The sequence below is a fragment of the Cnephaeus nilssonii genome (genome assembly GCF_951640355.1).
Source record: "Cnephaeus nilssonii genome assembly, chromosome: 22".
NCBI classification, from domain to species: domain Eukaryota; kingdom Metazoa; phylum Chordata; class Mammalia; order Chiroptera; family Vespertilionidae; genus Cnephaeus; species Cnephaeus nilssonii.
Genome location: NC_137093.1, coordinates 22,525,058 through 22,544,667, shown reverse-complemented (window position 1 = coordinate 22,544,667; position 19,610 = coordinate 22,525,058). Strand labels below are relative to the sequence as shown.

The following is a 19,610-nucleotide window of genomic DNA, read 5'->3' as shown; positions in this document are numbered from 1 at the left end:
CCTGCCTTTACCTGACAGTCTTCCGAAAGCCACGCTTTTAGGCCCAGCTCACTCCTGAGTATTCCTCACTCTTGCGAGAGGAACTGACCCTGTGTAACCCCTACCTCGGGGGAGACAGATGACAGGGGCACACCCTCTCCCACGTCACGGATCACAGGATCCCTCTCCAGCCCGGCATCCCGTTCCTCCGGCCGTCCCACACCGCCCCTCCCTGGGCTCCCCGTCTCACCTTCTCCGTGCAGAGGTCCACGCACTTGTCCACGGACATGTTTGGCATGGCGGCCGTCACGGGCAGGGCCAGGGAGAGGTTGCCGGGCCTGCGGAAGCAGCCTCGGAAGACCGCGCTGCCATCTGCAGAGCCAGAGGGGAGAGGGCCGTCAGATCTAGGCGGGAGAACCACCTTCCCACAGAAGCACTTTTAAAACGGGAGCCCAGAGAAGGCGAGAGTCTGGCCCGAGATCGCACGGTGAAGCAGAAATGGAGGCGAACGAGCTGGAGAGCTCAGTGCTCTCCCCCACCCTGGCATCTGCCAGCAATCCGGGTCACGGAGATGTTCTTGCGGGGCCACCTCATCCCCGGTTCTTTGTCAGCGTGCCTAGGTCTCGCTTCCTCATTTTCAACCACGGCAACTCCCCGTTCAGGAAGGTGGGAGATGCCAGGGGGGGCTGACAGGACCTCATCAGGAGGGGGCTGAGGAGGGAGGGCAGCAAAGGGCCCAGGTTTGTCCTGCCTCTCCTCACAGCACCCGGGGAGCCTTCTCCTCCCATCCTCTGGGGGTTTAGGGGGAAAACCCCAACCCAGTGCTGAGCACCTGCAGGCTGCAAGGGACTGAGATGTGGGAGAGACTCCCTTTAAAATAACCCCATTTGGAAAGATCCCAATTAGTTGACTGTGAGGAGACTTCCTTCCAAGGAGTGGGTGAGCCTCACCTAAGCAGTTGAAGGCCTCAAGAGCCAAACAGGTTTCTCAGAGACCTGGAGACGGCAGCATTAGCTCCTGCCTGCACTGCAAGCCCGCTGGTCTGCCCTGCAGCTTTCGGACTTGCCAGCTTCCTTAAATAAACATAAACACCGCTACCATCTATCTGTCTGTCCGTCCATGTGTCTTTCCACCTGCCTAACCTCCTCCTGGTTCTGTTTCCCAGGAGAGCTCTTGACTGGTAAGAAGCAGGATTCTAGGCAACTTTTATTCCCATTTTTTTTGTAAAACTTTTCTATTTTTTTCTACAGTGAATATGTATATCTTAATATAATAAAGACAAACTAAAAAAAAAAAAAAAAAAAGTGGCCCCAGTCAAATTTATTGGAAGGTTCATGAGGCCCATTTAAAACTGGGCTCGGTTGTTTTCAGAAACCTGAGCTGCACATACCTTTCCAGAAGCACAGCTTTCGCATAAAACAAGGGGCGCTGTTGGTGCAGGGTGCGTGTCATTAGTGCCAAGGATGTTACACACACTGTATCTGAATGAATCCTCAAAGCAACCTGTGAGGCAGGGGACACTATGATCCTGCTTTGCAGGCAGAGACCCTGAGATGTGACAAGACTCGATCACTTCCCCAAGTCCCACAGCGAGTGAGGAACAGAGCTGGGCTTTGACCCCAATCTTGTCTGACATCACATCCTAGTTTTCCACATCTCTGCGGTTCTGCGGTTCTGCGGGAGGCCTGCCGCTTCTCACGTGGTGGAGCTCCGGGGATCCCGTGCCGGCCCCGTGCGTTTCCCAGAAACCCTCTCAGGCCCCACCGCAGGGGCCCGAGGATCACAAGGGCCCATGCCCCACATTCCCACAGAGTCAGCGCCTCACTGCCAGACTAGCTGAGACGGTGCGTGACCTCCGCGGCTTGGGGGGTTTTTATGAGCGAGGGGTGGGCAGAGCAACTGTTCGGCAACTCTCTTTGCTGGGGGCAGACGAGGAACAGCCCGGAACCAGCTGCAAGTGCCTCTGAAGTCCCGTTATCTCTTTGTTCTGGGGCTTCACAAAAAAATGAAGTAAATGTCATCAGGCGTCGGCTTAAAGGCGGGCGTGGAAGAGTTCTCCTTGGTTTGAAAGCGGCTAACCCTCCCCCCACCCCCCCACCCCCCGGTAATTAGGCCAAGCTCCACTGCATTAAAGATGCAGGTGGGGAAGAAAGGCACGAGCTGGGGGCCGCTAACGGCTCCCTATAATCAGAGAGAGATGGAATTACACAAAGAGCCTGGCTGTCTGAGAAGAATTCAAACCAGCCATTTCTGGGCACCCCTGCAGGCTCCCGTCGGCTTGTGCACATTCAAATAGCCTGAACTGGGTGGTGCTCAGAGTAGATTGAGGAGTCTTCATTTTAAGGAGATTGGGGAGGGGGTGGTGGTGTTTACAAATACTCCATAACAGGCACTGTTCTAGACGCTTTCTCCATTTTATCTCACGGAGGGGGTCACAGCAATCTTTAAAGGTTGGAATTGCCCCCATTTTACAGATGAGGCAGTTGAGGCTCAAAGAGAATACATGACCTGGCCATGGTCAACAGAGCACATAAGCGAGAAAGCTGGCATAGAAACAATGTCCGCCTGACTTCAAAACCCGCGTCGCTCCCACAGCCTTCTGGTATATTGTGTGGAGGGGAGAACAGCTAAGCCATTCTCCCCCCTCATGAGGGAGAAGGAGAAGAAACTTCTAGTTACCATCTCCTTGGTTCTGCACTGCATAATTCATGAAGGCCCGCATAAAATCCAGGACTCCCAGACATACATCAAGGGCAAGGAGAGGCCTGCAGGCCGGGCAAAGAAGGAGCCAGGGTTGGTCTATCCATCAAAATGGGACTTTTTTTGGCAATCATCTGAGCCTCCCCTCAGCAGAAGTGGTCAGAATGGAGTATCGGTGAGCATAAATCACCAGCAGTGAACAAAATTCCCCTTCTAACTTTGGAAGACGGGAAAAAAAAAAAATCACCAGAACTAACAATGGCACACAAAATCCACTGTGTGAATTGTGAACCATTAAGTCAAGGATCTGTTTTGTTCAGCACCATGGACAGCCACCACGGGAACGACATGTAGATGTTGCAATACAAATCTTGCAAGAATCTTCCAGGCGAATTCTGTTTCCTGTAACACCCAATGAAGCCCCGATGTTTTCAAATCACGGCAGGTCGCTGCCCCTGGAGCAGAGCTACCCTAGCCGCCGACACATTTAGCAAACCGCTGTGAAAAGTGTAATCCAACCACGAAGGAAGTCCGTTTCTCGGTTCTTTTGTAACAACGGGGAAGGGTCCGTGAGAGTCTGTGTCGAGGCAGAACAGCCGGGTGCCTGCAGACACTTGCTCTGCCAACCTTTTCATTCGCTTGCTACCGTTGGGAGCCTTCCAGCACCTCCCCACGGAAGGTGGATGTCCCCCACCCGCCCCAGCGGTGCCCGGAAGATAACAAACCCCCTTGGAGTCCGCACAGTCTTCAAGAGTTCGGTGCCGCTGCTTAGGGAAACGCAGTCACGACACAGTGCTGATACCAGTGGATGATGCTACAAATGGGATCTGGTGTTTGTCCTCCCGGCCTCCTGGAGGCAGCAGGTCATTTCTGTGACTGATGGGATACGAGCGAGTGTCATATGCTGGTGACCTGGAGCCTCCCGTTCTCCAGGCTTTGCTCACTCGATTCCCTTTGCCTGGATTTCTCTGCCGCGTCTTGGAAACGTGTCTTGAGTCTGGATAGCACGCGAAACCCTATGTGTCTTTCAAGGCCCTAATCAAACAGCCCTCCTCTGGGAACCTTCCCCAAGGAGGCTCAATGGAGCCACTTCTGCTCTCTGGGCCTCAGTTTCCAAAACTGTAAAATGGGACATCAGAAAGGAAGGTGCGTCCAACATGGCACTCAACACCTGAACTTTGCTGAGCCTGGACTTTGGCTCGTGGCTAGAACACAAGGCTCTCTCTTTCACCTAGAAATCTCCTTTGAGGAAGATTCAGCTCCAATGCTGCTCCCTTGGCTCCTACAGACAGAGTCCCCACAACCCCTTTGCACACACCCCTCCCCAGTGGTCTTGGGCCTGTCTCTCCACTAGATACCTTAGGGGCTGCTCACACGCAACCATCCAGCCCTCCTACTGTTACAAGGGCAAAACACACCTTTGTTTAGTGGTCTTCATGTATTGAGACTTATAGTTCAGCTTATTATAAAGTCCCAGATGATCAGCGAGCATCCTATCTAATAAAGAGGGAATGTGCTAATTGACCATCACGCCATCGCAAAGATGGCGGCACCCACAGCCAATAAGGAGGGAATATGCTAATTGACTGTCCCGCCCTCAAAGATGGTGGCGCCCACAGCCAATAAGGAGGGAATATGCTAATTGACTACCCCATCCTCAAAAAATGGCAGCACCCACAACCACAAGAGGGCGGTGCCCAGTCCCCTCAGCCCCACTGGGGTGGCAGGCACGCGGCAAGGCCAGGCCTGCCCGAGGTGGGCCCGGCCACTCCACATGCCTGCCTCCGGAGTCCCCCAGTCCCCTCAGCCCCCTAGCCACCCAGGGCCAGCCCGAGGTGCAGGCAAGCCTCAGACAGCAGCTGCCCAGCTGCCCAGGGCCACCCGAGGCTCAGGTAACCAGGGCTGGCTGAGGCTTGCGCTGCTGGCAGTGGCAGCAGCAGAGGTGTGATGGGGTGTCATCTCCTGCCCCTGAGGGCTCCGGACTGTGAGAGGGGGCAGGCCAGGCTGAGGGACCACCCCCTCCAGTGCATGAATTTTCATGCACCAGGCTTCTAGTGTTATTATAATAGGTGATCTCAGAAGTGTGTGTGTGTGTGTGTGTGTGTGTGTGTGTGTGTGTGTGAGAGAGAGAGAGAGAGAGAGAGAGAGAGAGAGAGAGAGAGAGAGAGAGAGAATAAGACTGTCCAATCTGAACATTAACCGAAAGGACGTCTGGCCGATTTCTGGCTAATGACCCTCACAGCCCCATCCTTGTTATCTGGCTCATCCCATCCACTGGGTTGTTTTAGTGGCAGCATCTTTTCCCTCTAAATACCCATGACACTATGGCCATCTCTTCAGATGGTCAAAGCCACCATCAAAATAACATAAATACTGGCACAGGGGTTCAGTGATGGGGATGATAAATCTACCATCAAATTAAAACCTCATTACACGAATGGCCAAACCAGGAACTGGCTGTGCGAACATTCTCCAGCCTGGATTTTTTCATATGCCACCTGCGCCCTCTGCCAGCCAGGCCTTCAGACCCACAGGGAGGCGGGTGGGGCATCCCTTTGCAGAAATCGGCCCCTTTGCAAACTGGCAGCAGGCTCACTCGACCCTACTGCAGAGCAAAGCTTGAACGGGGCTTCAAAAATATGGTGTTTGTAAAACAGAATACATTCTCGAGCAATCCATGGATGAATTTTTATAAACAGCGGCATTCGCGTGGAAGAGACCTCTCTGTGCGTGCAGACAGGCGTGAAGTTTTGTGTGGGCAAGGCTGCATCCCAGGCGGGCCTTATCGGCTCCACCAGGGCCTAAGGCCTTATTACTTATTAAAGTGTGGTTCCTGGACCAGCAGCCTGGCATCATTTGGGAGCTCCTTAAAAATGCAGCATCCCACCCGGACCTGCTGAATCGGAATGTGCATTTTAACAAGATCCCCATAGGGTTCATCTGCACGGTCAAGTTTGGGCAGCGCCGGCCCCCGGGTAAACAGGACCATCCTCCGCCCTCCGTCTGTTGTCGAGGCCATTAGCTCTTTTTACAGGTCTGAAGGTCACCTTTAATTAGACTGCGTGGCCTTGGGCAGGTTTACTTAAATTCATTAACCCTCGCTTTCCTCACTGTAAAATTCTCCATGGTAACATCCGTGCCCGGAAAGGTTGTAGGGAGGGTAAATGAGATGGGTTCTGCCGTGGGCTTAGCATGGTGCCTGAAACACAGCGGATTTTGACAGTCAGATATTAATTGCTATTAAACATCCACAGAGGGGACAGTAGAACGGTGTCCACAGCTCCTGTCCTCTCCTATTTGTCCCCCTTCCTCCCTCAGGTTGGAAACTGAACTTCTGCAACAAGACGGAAGCACTGACAAGCGAGGAATGAACTCTCTCCACGGGAGCATTAAAGACATAGGCTCTGGAGTTGGTTTAAATTCTCTGCTGTTTATGTGACATTGAACCTCAGTTTCCTCATCTGTAAAATGGGAGTAGGTGACTCACAGTGCCTATTGGAAGCATGAGTGTGAGAATTAGATGTACGATTCCATATAAGGGACTTAGAAGAGGGTGCATTGTTTGCCATTGTTATTGTCATCATCGTTAGAGACAATCTGCTTTCAGAAACTCAGGAAGGACAGGCTCAGCTCAGATTCTAGCTCAGTTGAAGGAGGAAGATGGGGGCAAGGGGTCCAGCAGGCAACTCAGGGTGGGAGAGAAGGGAGCGGTGGAAACATGCCAAGCAGCTGGAGCAAAGGGCTCTGCACGTGGTGGGTGGCAGCCTTGGAGGGCAGCCGATGGCATGGGAGTGGTGAGAGCCATGGAAGGTGTGGGGCAGACGTGCAGGTAGGCAGGCAAGGGCCAGGGCCCGCTGGCCAAGGAAGGAGCCGCAGAGAGGGGCAGGGGCCAACTCACGTACACCTGCGGGCCGACTCCTGGGCCAGCTGCAGCCGGTAAACGGAGAGGCGGTTGGCGCCGCCGCACAGGCTGCCCCGCTCGCCCTTGCACTCCATGTCGCACTCGGCCTCGCTCACGTTGGCCGCCTGGATCTTGTGGCCGCAGTAGCACTCGGCGCCGAACTCCAGCCCGGCATACAGGTAACCCCTGGGGAAGGCTGCGGTCAGGCCAGGGCAGCTGCCGCCATGGAGACCCCGGGGACAGGGAGACTCACCCAGCGAGGAGACCTGGGGATGGGAGGGCTCTGGGGGCCAGGACCCCTAGGAAACACCCACCTGCCTTCATCCCCCCCATTCACCTATCCTCATAGACATACCATGGCCATATTGACTGTCACCTGTATACACCTTCAGCACAAGGCATGCTTTACATACATACACACACACACACACACACACACGCACTTATGCATCCACAGCCTTACAAGACCCTTTCTTTGTGGCCACGTGCTCACCCTCCATCACATGCTCCCATGGAAAAGAACACCACAGGCAGGAACCTGAGAAGGAAGGGGTCCGAAATGAATGGAGCTTGGGACGTCAGGGCCCTACCGTTCTGCACAGTTGTCCTGGCAACGGAAGACGGTCATCTTTTTGTAGTCGAAAAAGGACACGCCTCGCAGGGCCCGACTCTGGGTGTCGTCCAGGTAGCAGCCGATGTACTTGGCTTTGGGGAGAGGAGAAAAGTCAGACGGGGCTGGGCTCGAGGCTGAAAGGGTGACGGGAGTAAGCAGGTGCCTTGGCTGTGTGGCCTTACGAACTTTTTGGTACCAATTCCTTCCTCTGAGCAGAAAAGCAGGCAGGAGAGACTGACAGTCATGGGCGTTGGTAGAACGTGGTCCCTAAGGGCAGTGGAGTCCAAGGGGTAGGGCTGTGGATCCTGGAGGCCAGCAGAGCAGAGGAGGAGACTCCTCTGTGGCCAGGGTTAAGGTCAGCCCTGAGTCCACTAGTGACGAGTGGGCACACGAGAATCCAAGCCAAGGCCACTCCGTAGCACCGAGCAATGAGACCCACACTGAGGTAGCTCTGAAGAGCCTGACCCTCGACAGCATGTTATCATTTCTACAAGAGGCCTTAAGGTATTTTCCTTAGAACCAACACGGGACTCAAGGTCAAGGCCTTCCTCTCACTTTGGTCACCTTCCAGTCCTGGCCTGGGGGGTGGGCCCGTTAACCTCTCTTAGCCCAGTTTACTTCATAGTGGGGATGAAAATACCAACCCAGCGAGGTTAAAAGGGGACGACTTGTGTCGATGTTTCTACCGTCGTGTCTTGCATACAACAGGCCAAAGTTAAGGGGAGGAGATAAGTCACTGGCCAGTCGCAGTGCTGCGGGCGTTCTTTACAGTTTGCCTCCACTGTGGGCCACGGAGAAGGCTTCCATCCAAAGGAACATTTTAAAATTATGTCCAACGACCATCTACTTTATTTTCTTAAAGGTAGTAAATGCCTCCCTGGACTTCCTGGTAAATAGCAATTCTCACCTACGAAGGTCACACCATTTATAAAGTCCTTTCCCAGATGTTCTGACAATGATTACTATTAATTTGGACATAGCATTTGCCAGGTGCTTTACGCGTTGAATTTTTACCATGTTCCTATGAGGTCAGTACTAATATCCCCATTCTATACAGAAGAGGAAACCAAGGCCCAGAGAGGTTAAGTCACTTGCCTAAGGAACCACAGCTTGCGCATCTGAAGCCAGGATTGGACCCCTACGCTCTGGCCCATGTTCTGAACGACCGCTTGCTGCTTCTTAACTCTGGGGAGCTTTGCGATGACCCACGTGAAGGGGGGAGCGCTGGCATGCTCACACTCTTTTCTTTTTTTTAAAAAAAGAAATGTTTTTATTGATTTTAGAGAGACAGAGAGATAGAAATGTCAATGTAAGTGCAACATCGATGAGCTGCCTCCTGCATGCCCCCCACTGGGGATCGAGCCCACAACCTGGGCATGTGCCCTGACGAGGGATCGAACTGGTGACCTCTTGGTGCAGGGAATGACGCCCAAACAACTGAGCCACACTGGCCGGGACACTCACACTCTTCTCAGATGACTGAACAGAGGCCCAGAAAGGTGAAATGGCCTGCCTGAACCCTGCGGCTAACTGGGGTCAGAACAAAGGTTCCGTGGGATCCCAAACCAGTGCTCTTTCCTCCATTCCACTTGGAAGGAAGTCGCTGGAAGTTGGGCTAAGGATCCCGCCAGCCCTGGAATTACACAGCCCTCACAGGCATGACCGAGGCCAATACCACCTGCCGCTTGATCACTCTCCCTGGCTGGCTGCTGTCTGTCTAAAACTGTAGGCGTCTCACCCCCTCACTCCTGGTGCAGAGCAGGGTCTAGCAGAGGGAGCCGGCTCATTGCATCGTGCCCCACAATACCGCTCTGCTAAGTGCAGGATTTGTCAGCCCCGCAGGAGATGCGCCTCGACCTCCATCACCTTGAATTTCTTGCGAGAGACAGAGGTGATCTGGTCGACTAAGAACAGTTCATCTTTTAAAAGAAACATCGCCTCCCTGGGGCGGGCGGATCACACGGTGACAGCTCTAGGGGAGCCCACGTCTCGTCGCTGTGCTTGTTCAACAACGTGTGTCCCTCCTGCCACAGATGGGACCGTGCCCTGTGATCGCGGGGAGACACTGACCTTGGCAGGGCCCATCGGTATTGTCTCTCCCACCAGCCAGTGATGGATTGCTCTGGGGAAGGGCACATGACCCATTGGTTGGATTCTTATAAATTCAAGCTGGGGGAGGGGAGGGAGATCTGTTTTCCTTGGGATATGACGTTGGCATTCTCTAAGGCCAGAGCCACCAATAGCCACAATCCCTGGTACCAAAGTCACTCTGTGTAGAAGAACCAAGCTCAGGCAGACACAGCAGAGAAGAGAGTGAGAAATCATTCATGTAAGAATCCAGCCCCTTCCATAGCTGGGGACAAGTCCCAGTATCTTTTCCTCTTTAGCTTAAGCTGATTCAAGACTCCAAGATGGGTTTTTGCCCCTTGACTGATATGCTGATTCTCAAGCCAAGTGGCTTGGGTCTGTGCAGCTCTGAGGGTCTAGACTCTAGACCAGTGGTCAGCAAACTGCGGCTCGCGAGCCGCGGTTTACCGCTCTGTTGACTAATAAGTTTGCCGACCACTGGGATAGGGGCTGAATAACAAGGAACAACAACAGCCTGTAATTATTGGAATCGAGAGTCTAGGTCAGTGGTCGGCAAACTCATTAGTCAACAGAGGGGCAAACTGCGGCTCGCGAGCTGCAGTTAGCCAACCACTGCTCTAGACCAAATCCATGCCAGGCCTGTGTACTCGTTTTGTTCCATGCACCACACCAAGTCCCAGCTTGACAGAAGGGCATCTCCATACTCACCAGGGAGCCCTTCATGGAGGGAGAATGGGAAGGGTGGTCCCTTGGGAGAAGAGCTGGGATTCAACTGTAGGTCATGTGCCCCCAAACCTGGGCTTTTCCATGCTGCTGCATCCCCTCCCTCTCCCTCCTCTGGGCCAGGCATCAGGATGAGATGCCCCATGTAAAGACTTGTTGCATGGCTGGCTGGCATGGCTCAGTGGTTAAGCATTGAACTATGAACCAGGAGGTCACAATTTGATACCCAGTCAGGGCACAAGCCCAGGTTGTGGGCTCAATCCCCAGCGTGGGGCGTGCAGGAGGTAGACGATCAATGATTCTCTCTCATCACTGATGTTTCTCTCTCTCTCTCACTCTCCCTTCCTCTCTGAAATCAATAAAACTGTATTTTAAAAAAGAGACTTGTTGCACAGACAGATGATGCTCTGTTCCTTCATCTGTCAATAGGAGGGATAAAAAGACACACGGCCCACGGGCATATTACACACCACGACCTGCCGAGTGGCTGAGCTCTCCTGGCCAGGATATGGATATGGAGGCGGTTTCCTCTCATCCTGGGCCAGTGCAGGCTGTGACAACCACAACCTGGTCCCTGTCCCTGATTTCTCCCTCCCGCCGAGCTCACCAGGGTGGGTGCCTCCAACCCACGGCAGCCATTTCCCCAGAGCCCTGCCCGGGCGGCAGAATCCCTCAGACAAGAAGGGAGGCCAGGGGTCTCAGACAGACCACGTCCCAGGCCACTTGAGGGTGGATGAATGGCTGAGGCCACACGATCTATCAGCTCGTCTCCGCCGCCGCAGTGCACGTATCGCTGAGATGGCAGAGCCGCCCCAGCCGGGCTATTTGTCTCAAGCCCGGAGACCAGCGAGGGCTGAGCCTGGGGAAATGCCCTCCCTGTGGTGTTCTTTGCTTTCCTTTCGCCTTTTGCTTCAGTTCATCTTCTTCTCCAAGAAATGTTGCTCTCTTCAATAAGGTGACTTGTTAAAAGGGAAGCTAACCGTGACTAATTCGGATTCCTTTTATTCGCTGTCTGTGGGTAGATTCACAAACGGGAGGCAGTGGCGCATACAAGAAGGACAGTTTTGAGGCCAACCGGATCTGGGTTCAGATCCTGACACAGCAATGGCCTTGTGCTAGTGATTACCCCAGCTCCCAGAGATACTGTTCTCCTGCCTGAAGAGTGGGAATAAAAACAGAGGTGTTGTGTCCCCCACTAAAAGCCATTTGTTGACGTCCTAACCTCCCCCCCCCCCACCCCCCAGCATCACAGCCTCCTCCAGGCCCAGGCGCTCGCCCCTCTTACCTCGCTCCTCCTCCTTCTCCCGGACAGCCCTCCCCTTGAGGGCTCGGCTCCAGGCTCCACCTCCGTAGTCGCCCAGCTTGGTTCTCTCAATCCCATCTTTGCCCTTGAACCAGGGTCCGTGTCCGAATCTGCGGGCGAGGCTCAAGGTTTCCCCCGCGTCCCTGAAGCCTCTGCCCAGGTGCCAGTCTTCCAGGAAGGGCAGCTCGGCGCCCTCGGCCGGGGCCCCGGCGGCAGGGCTGGCCTGGTTCTGGGAGACGGCGGGCTGGCCCACGAAGCCAGCGTGAAGGAAGACGAGGCTCCCGGCAGTCAGGTAGAGCACCAGGAAGGTAAAGAAACGCACGGGTTTTCGGCGGAAGTACCGCTGGAACTTGAACCAGAGCTTGGCCATGGCGGGATCATTCCGGACTGGCTGGCCAGGGGCTTGGCTGGAGGGGCCACAGGGCGGCGATGGAGGGGGGCTTCCTTTCCCAAGCTCCCCTTAAGGGTGGAACCCCTGGGGGCCTTACGTCTTATTCCTTCTGTGAAGGCATCTGCCAGGACCAGAGCTGGAGGGCGTCTGGCACGTGGCTGAGGCCAAGAGAACGGAATACAGAGCTCGCCAGCCCACCCAAGGCCAAGGTGAGCGCCTTTGGGCCACAAGAGGAGTTTTGAGGCTCGGGACACCCAGGAGTTGGTCCCATTTTCCTACATCTTGTTCTTGGCCTCAGGGAGCCCCAAAGAACTTCGGGAGAAGCGAGTGGAGGAGGATTCTCAGGTCACCAGCAGCCACAGTGCCCTCCTCGCCTTTCTCAGCTGCTCAGGCCGGTCGGGGCTGGATTATTTCACCGAGGCCGTTCCAGGCTTCTTTCCCAGCTGGGGACCACGCTCGGCGTGTCCATTCATGGAAACAGAAGCTGGCGGGCGTCCATCCGGTCAAGCATCAGGGCTCAGGGCTGCGCCACCTGCAACACGGCACAGACACGGGCATGAGAAGCTTCCACGCCGAGGCCAGAGCTCGAAGGCTCTCGAACATTTTCAATCATCGATCGGTTGCCTCTGGGTCGGTTGCCTCCTGTGTGCACCCCGACCAGGGAATAGCAACCTTCCAGTGCATGGGATGACGCTCAACCAACTGAGCCACACCAGCCAGAGCCATTTATTTTTTTAAAAAATAAAAGTTTAGTGAGCAGCTACTATATGTAGCAGACACTGTCCTGGCCTGTTTTGTTCACTGATCAGAACAGTAACTGGTATATAGTAGGTGCTTAGTATTCCTGGGTGCTGGAGACAAAGCTGTGAATGAGAAAGACAAAGTCCCTTCCCTCACAGGGCTCACATTCTAGTGATAGAGATCAAGTCCATGGTCTCTCTCTGTTATCCAAGGAAGAAAAGGGGCGGGGGAGGTTTATTTAGCAACATATTCATTCAGTAAGATTTACCCTGCTTTGTGCCAAGCCCTCTGTGTGTATTATCTCCTTTAGTCTTCCCCAGGGTCCTATGGGAAGTCACAATTTCCCCATTTTACATATGAGGAAACTGAGGCCACAGAAATGGTGAGTGGTGGCATTGGGATTTGAACTCAGGATCGTCCAAATGGAAAACCACAGCTCTTAACCGCTGCCTTTTTGACTGTGTCCTTTCCCCACGTGGTCTGGTCTGCACTGCCTCCCAGTGACCAGCAGGGGCTCACCCCGGGGGCAGGGTCCTTCAGAGTGTGGTCTGAGAGGCATCGGATTCAGAGTCACCCAGAAGCCCGGTTAAAGATGCCTGACTTCTCCAACCAGAAGGGAAAGCCTACAGGTGTAACGAGGGGCCTTCGGGTGATGGTGATGAGCACCAAGGTTTTGAGAACCACTGCTTTAAGAGTAAACCTTCAGGATCATCACCAGGAGAAACATAGAACGTAAATTAGAAAAGAGAAAGGAAACTCTGTTTGGCTGGTGTTGTTTCACATTAACACCAGCAGGGGGCCTCATCACAATCTTGGTCAAAGCATGGATTCCACTGTCAGCCACTGGGCCATCCGAATGGTAACAGCCCCTCCTAATCCAGACAGTAGCACGGGAATTTAATTAACTGTGGTTCAAGGTAGAGACGGCCAATCCCCCATATGCCTTTCCATTCACCCAGGAACTAAGTACTGAGCACCTACTGTGCACCCGTTACTGTGCTGATCAGAGAACAAAAGAGCCCCCAATCCATGCTCCTGTGGGGTCAAACTATCTGCTCTCCCATAGATCCATCCATCGCTCCATCATCCTTTAATCCATCAGTCAGTCCACCTACCCATCTATCCATCAAGTCACAGTCTATCCACCCATCCATCATCCATTCCTTAATCCAGCCATCAATCTACCTACCCCTCCATCCACCCACCATTAATCCATCCATCCTCCCATCTGAACTGTAAGAGCACATTCATCCATCTAACTCTCCACCTATCCACTCAGCTACCCATTCTTCCACTCATTTAAAAACATGTGTTTCTTGCCTATCTGTGTGTGCTTGGGATGCAGAAATAAATAATTCAGAGTCCCTGCTTTCAGGTAATTCAGAGCCTCCCCCGGGAGACAGCAATTTCAATAATCACAACACTAAATCACTGTACAGATAGACAGTGATAAATCCTGTAGTAGATGTAAGTATAAGATATAGAACAGCAATTAATATGAATAACTCATGTTTGTTGAGCACTTACTGTGTGCCAGACATTGCTCTAAACACACAGTACTCTGATTTAATCCTCATAACAATTCTATGAGGGAGATCTGTATTGACTTTACAGAGGAGAGAAATGAGGCTCAGAGAGGTTAAGTAACTTGCCCAGGGCCACACAGTCAGTAAGCAGCAGCTGGGGTGTGAACCCAGGGCCAGTGGATTTCACAGGCTGTGTTCCTAACCTTGAGTCTAGACTGGTCTTGTATCCCTTTGATAATCTGATGAAAAATACAGACATATGCACAGAAAAGAACGCTTGTACATAGGCCCTCGGATTTGGGGGTTTGGGAACCAGGGGGAGAGAAGTCCTTGGAATGTGGGAGCCCAGAAAAGGGTTTGAAAAATAAGGGTCTTTGCTGGCAGGCCTCTCAAGAAGGACACCCCAGGGAGGAGGAACTGCAGAGATGAAGGGGGGTCCCTGTGGCGGGGGAGGGAACAAAGGAGCTTCGGGCATGGTGGGAACACAGGTAAGCAGCGGGCAGGGGCCGGGCCGTGGGGAGCCTGGGACGCCAAGCTCAGGAGCCTGGGCCGGGCTCTAACATCGCACGTGGGAGTCCACGGAAGTTTTGGGGTCACACTGTCACTTGGAAGCCTCCTGGCAGTGGATGGTGCCTCCTGGTGTTCCAGGTGCAAGAACATGCCAGATGTTTTTTGCAACTGGGCCAGGATGAGAAAAGGCCAGCAGCCCTCATGCGATGGACAGGGGTCACAAACCCTCCAGAGGCATTCAGGCAAGAGCATGGACTCTGGAGGCAGGCTGACCTGGGTTCAAATCCTGCCTCTTCCACGGGGCAAGACACCTCTTGGCACCCACTGACGTGCCTCATCTATGAAGCAAACAGAAGAATCCTGACACCACACAGATACATTGCTGGGAGGACTGAATTAAAAATTGCCGGAAGAGGTCCGAGCTGGTTTGGCTCAGTGGACAGAGCATCGGCCTGCGGACTGAAGGGTCCCGGGTTCGATTCCAGTCAAGGGCACATGCCCGGGGTTGTGGGCTTGATCCCCAGTAGGAGGCGTGCAGGAGGCAGCCGATCAATGCTTCTCTCTCCTCGTTGATGTTTCTATCTCTCTCTCCCTCTCCCTTCCTCACTGAAATGAATAAAAATCTATTTTAAAAAACTGCAGATAGAGTGTCTGGCACATAGTAGGTGCTCAAGAAAAGGGCCCCGCCCCACCGCTCTCATGAGCAGCCTCTGAAGCCATTGGCCAAGCAGCAGGTCGCTGCCGCGGAGACGGCACCGATTTGGGCTGCTGTGTTCTCCCTGGCTCTCTCTCTCTCTGAGGGCATTTCTGGGCCTACTCCTTTACTGTTGTCCCCTCCTCATTCTTTTCCATTTCAGCACATCTTTCCTCCACGTGGGTGCCAAGTGGGTTTTAAGAGGGTGATGAGCTCATTGGGAACTGTCAGGGAACAGACTGAGGCTTCGGTGGTGTGGGGAGTGAACGGGCCCCCCCAGGAAGGGACTGAGGAGGGGGTTCCTCCTGGGAAGGGGGTGCCGACTGAGCCTCCCATACCACCCTGCCAGTGCTGGGAGGCAGGGGCGAGTCGGGAGGGAGAGCAATCTGGATCTGAGCCCCACGGGGTAGGAATGCGTCTGCTCTCTCACCGCGTTCACCCCGGCATGTGGTGCTGTGGGTCCCCCGGAAACACCAGGGGAGGAGATGGATGCGAAGAATCAGGGGCCAGCCTCCCCACCAGGGCTTGAGCTGCACCCACGGCTCCATGCCAGGTGTCAGCACAGCTGGTGATGGCCTCGGAGCACTGTCCGTCCAGGCTCTGTGGAGGTGACATCCCGCATGACTCAGCTCTGGCTGGGCCAGGGGTTCAGGGTCCCTGCTGAGCCAGTCTCACCTCCCCAAGGGAACCCCAAAGTATTCTCTGCCTCTCATATCCATCCATCATTTTCTCCCCACACAAGCATATCTCTCTCTCTCTCTCTCTCTCTCTCTCTCTCTCTCTCTCTCTCAGAAATTCTACCCCAAAGATCATGGGGAAACAAAGTTAACTGTCACTTGTTGAGCACCTACCATATGCCGGACACTACTGAAAGGTTTCACAGGCACATTCTTTAAAAAAAAAAAATTACATATATATATATATATATACACACACACACACACACACACACACACACACACACACACACATTATTGATTTTTTTTTTACAGAGAGGAAGGGAGAGGGATAGAGAGTTAGAAACATCGATGAGAGAGAAACATCAATCAGCTGCCTCCTGCACACCTCCTACTGGGGATGTGCCCACAACCAAGGTACATGCCCCTGACCGGAATCGAACCTGGGGCCCTTCAGTCCGCAGGCCGATGCTCTATCCACTGAGCCAAACTGGTTAGGGCAACAAGCACACTCTTCAGGTCCTCCCTGATCCACAGATTGCGTATCCACGACCTCGGGTGGGGGCTCGGTTGGCCTTCAACAAGCCCCTCCGCCTCTCAGTCTCCACTTGTCCATTGCACGTGGGAAACCCGGACCGCATGAGCATCCTCCCTGGTCACGCGCAGCTCTGAGGCCAGGGCAGGTGTCATCACCTCTGAGCTGCAGCTTTCTCTCCGTTAAGTTGGGGGGTGACCGGAGACTCTCCCTCCTGGGGTGTGGGGAGGATTCAACGAGAGGCTCCCTAAGGCTGGATGGGGTCCGTGCTTGCGAAGAGCTGGCAACCATCGCTTCATTCCTCTTCGTTTTACATGAGACCCCTCTGAGCCTCAGTTTCCCCATCTGTCGAGCGTGGCCGATGACGCCTACCCGGCTCCCCTCCCAGGGCTAGCCGGAGTGTCCATGGGGACGAGGCCCAGGGCCCCCCTCGGCGGGAATGGTGGCATTTGGTTACTGCAGCCCGCGTTTCCAGGCGGAGCTCCGCATGTCTAAACACAGCCTATTTTTAGCACCGCAAGGAACCTCTGGGGTTAAGCTGCCAAGAAAATGACTGGCGGGCAGAGCTGCCCTGCGGGAAGGGAACACAGAAGGTGCGGCCTGCCTCGCCCTCCCTCCCCTGAAAGGGCCACAGTGCTGCCCCTACCAGATTCCGGGGCAGGCGGGTCTGGCTGGACGCCCGTGAGGCTGGGCAGCAGTCCAGCCCTCCCTCCACAGCCCCCTGGACTCTACTTAAGGGCACAGGATCGGGGACCAGCTGACCCCCTGGTCTTCCAAGCTGGGCCAAGATAGATACTGAGAAGGCGGTTTTGTGGTTTCTTCACAGTTCTGGGTAGGAAAGGCAGCTGGGGATCTCCAAGACACGGGGCGCCCCGGCCAGAGGTGAAATTTTAGTCTTGGTCTAAAGATAAAATTATCAGAAATCGCTGGTATTTGTTGAGCATCTGCTAGGTGCCAGGCACTGTGCTGAGCATCTTATTCCCACGGAGCCATTGAATCCTCATGAGAACCCCCACTGGGGTAGCTAGTAATCTCTTGGGGTCTCAGTTTCCCCATCCACAGAATGGGGAAATAATAGTACTTATCTCATAGGGTTGGTGTGAGGACTAAATGAGTTAATATATGCAAGTGGCACCTAAGTGTTACCTTTCATTATAATAATGTGTAGAGAATATATGTGGTTTTGTGCCTTTTTTTTCTGGTGTAATAACCCCATTTTCCTTTATGGAGTTTCTTCACCGTCAATTCTCAGCTAGTATGGCTTGGGCAGAATGGAATCCCCTCACTAGCTGCAGGAAACTAAGAGTTCATGTAGGGTGTATATATGCCTAGGAGTGCAATTGCTAGGTCCTACGGTGAGCATCTTATGATTATCCTGAGAAATGCTGGCTTGTTTTGCAAAGCAGCTGTAGTGACAACCACTTTCAGTGGCGTGTGAGCATTCCTATTGCTCCAAATCCATGCCAACACTTAATGCTATCAGTCCTTTTCATTTTGGCCAGCTGGTAGATCTGTACGGATGCTGTATGTGGCCCGCCCATAGAGGTAACTTCCAAATGCCATACGAAGGCAGCCTCAATCAATGACTGATAGACACCGGGGTATACATTCCCCAGGTCTCTGTGCACTAACCCTCTGATGCACTAACTCTGAGGCTCCCCAGAGGGACTCTGCCTCAATCACGCTCTGTGGTAGCTGACGTGACAGAACACGCCTTATGGGTTTCTTCCCCACTCAGGGAAGGAAAGGAGCCACTGTGCTCTTTGCCTCCTCAATCAATGACTTATCAATGATACCGATTACTTGGAATATACCAAGACTTGTTCAACCTTTTCCTCATCATTGGACATGTAAAATGTTTCCAGGTTTCCTCCCTTATAAACAAGCATGCTATGACGAACCTCCTTTTGTGCTGATTCCCGAGAAGCAATACAGGACCTCTCAACAATGATGAGATGTAGGCACGCTGATCCCCGTTTTACAGATGAGGAATCTAAGGCTCGTGGAGATCACGTAACTTGCTCAAGCACACAGCTAGCGAGAAGTGGAGCATGAATTTGAGGGCAGGACTGTCTAAGCCTCGAGGTCACGAAGCAATGGCACACGCCGAGTGGACCACCAGGGCGGCCGGCCCTCTCTCACCCACTACATCTCTCAGCGGAATCCCAGCCTCCAGAGAAGGGCCCTTCCTAAGCTTGCAGACGTGGGACGCCATCCCTCAGACACTCCTCCAGGTAGATGCCCCCCCCCCCCGCCCCAACTCTTTTAACAAAGTCCCTCTCCTCCTTCTTGCTCCTGGACCAGCCACTGGGCAAGTGAAAGAAGTGATAAAACAGTCTGAGAAGCACCATTGTGAATGTCCATCTTGTGGCTTTGCCTCACACTTGTAAGGGATCCAGAATTTTATGAACCCAACTAACCCTGGGAAGCATTTGGCACCCTGACACGGTGTGTGGACGCCCCGTTGTGTTGTGTTGCCAGTTTGGAGCCAGGCTCTGCAAACCTGCAACGGGCATTTCTGTACAGACAGACTTACTTGCCGGGTCAAAACAGTGGGATTGCCATGTCTGAGAGTCCACGTGTGTGTGTGTGTGTGTGTGTGTGTGTGTGTGTGTGTGTGTGCACCCTTGAGCACCCTCATGCAGCTCCATGCAGCTCCTAGGAAGAGTTCCCAAGACCCCCCACACTGCCTCCTCTGAGTTCCTCGGTCGAGGACTTACCCGCCACTACCTGGCAATCACTGCACGCCATCTATATTCATTTCCGTTCATCCTTCCAAAACTCGGGAAAATAAATGAGAAGGCAAAGTGCCATTAGCTAAATGGCCTTTAACACCCAGCCATCTGCCGTGATGTAATTAAATAAAAAAATCAGAGGGAGCATATGGTGCCCATTATAAATAAATATTAAAATTTTGTTTCCCTGGGTAATGACTCCAGTGCCTCTTGCTCAAACTTTACAGCCACTGTCACTTTACTGCGGGGAATCAGGCTGGGCCACAGAGAGCGGATGTGACCGCCAGGAGGTCACACAGGAAGTGGTGAGATCCAGGGTTAGACATTCCTGCTGAGCCTGCCTCAGCCACACGGTGGCTGTGAGACCTTCAGCAGGTGGCCTCTCTGAGGTTCAGTTTCCGCACCTGCAAACAGGACCAACCCGCCCTGCCTCATGAGAGAGGCAGGGAGCTTAAATGAGCTCACATCTTTAAAACACATGAACACAGTAATAC

At 53.5% G+C, this 19,610-nt stretch overlaps 1 protein-coding gene across 4 annotated transcripts in view; it reads right to left on the bottom strand.

Moving 5' to 3' along the window:
• Positions 1-19,610, bottom strand: part of WSCD2 (WSC domain containing 2) — a 76,703-nt gene that overhangs the window by 14,576 nt on the left and 42,517 nt on the right. For all 4 annotated transcript variants that reach the window (XR_013813028.1, XM_079762479.1, XM_079762480.1 and 1 more), the window contains 4 exons: positions 11,290-12,230; positions 7,171-7,285; positions 6,582-6,766; positions 230-351 (listed from right to left, as the gene is read on the bottom strand). Coding sequence is in view for 3 of the 4 variants with exons in the window: in XM_079762479.1 (XP_079618605.1) it covers positions 230-351; positions 6,582-6,766; positions 7,171-7,285; positions 11,290-11,677 (810 nt within the window). In the remaining variant the exon portion in view is untranslated. The remainder of the gene's footprint in view (positions 1-229; positions 352-6,581; positions 6,767-7,170; positions 7,286-11,289; positions 12,231-19,610) is intronic.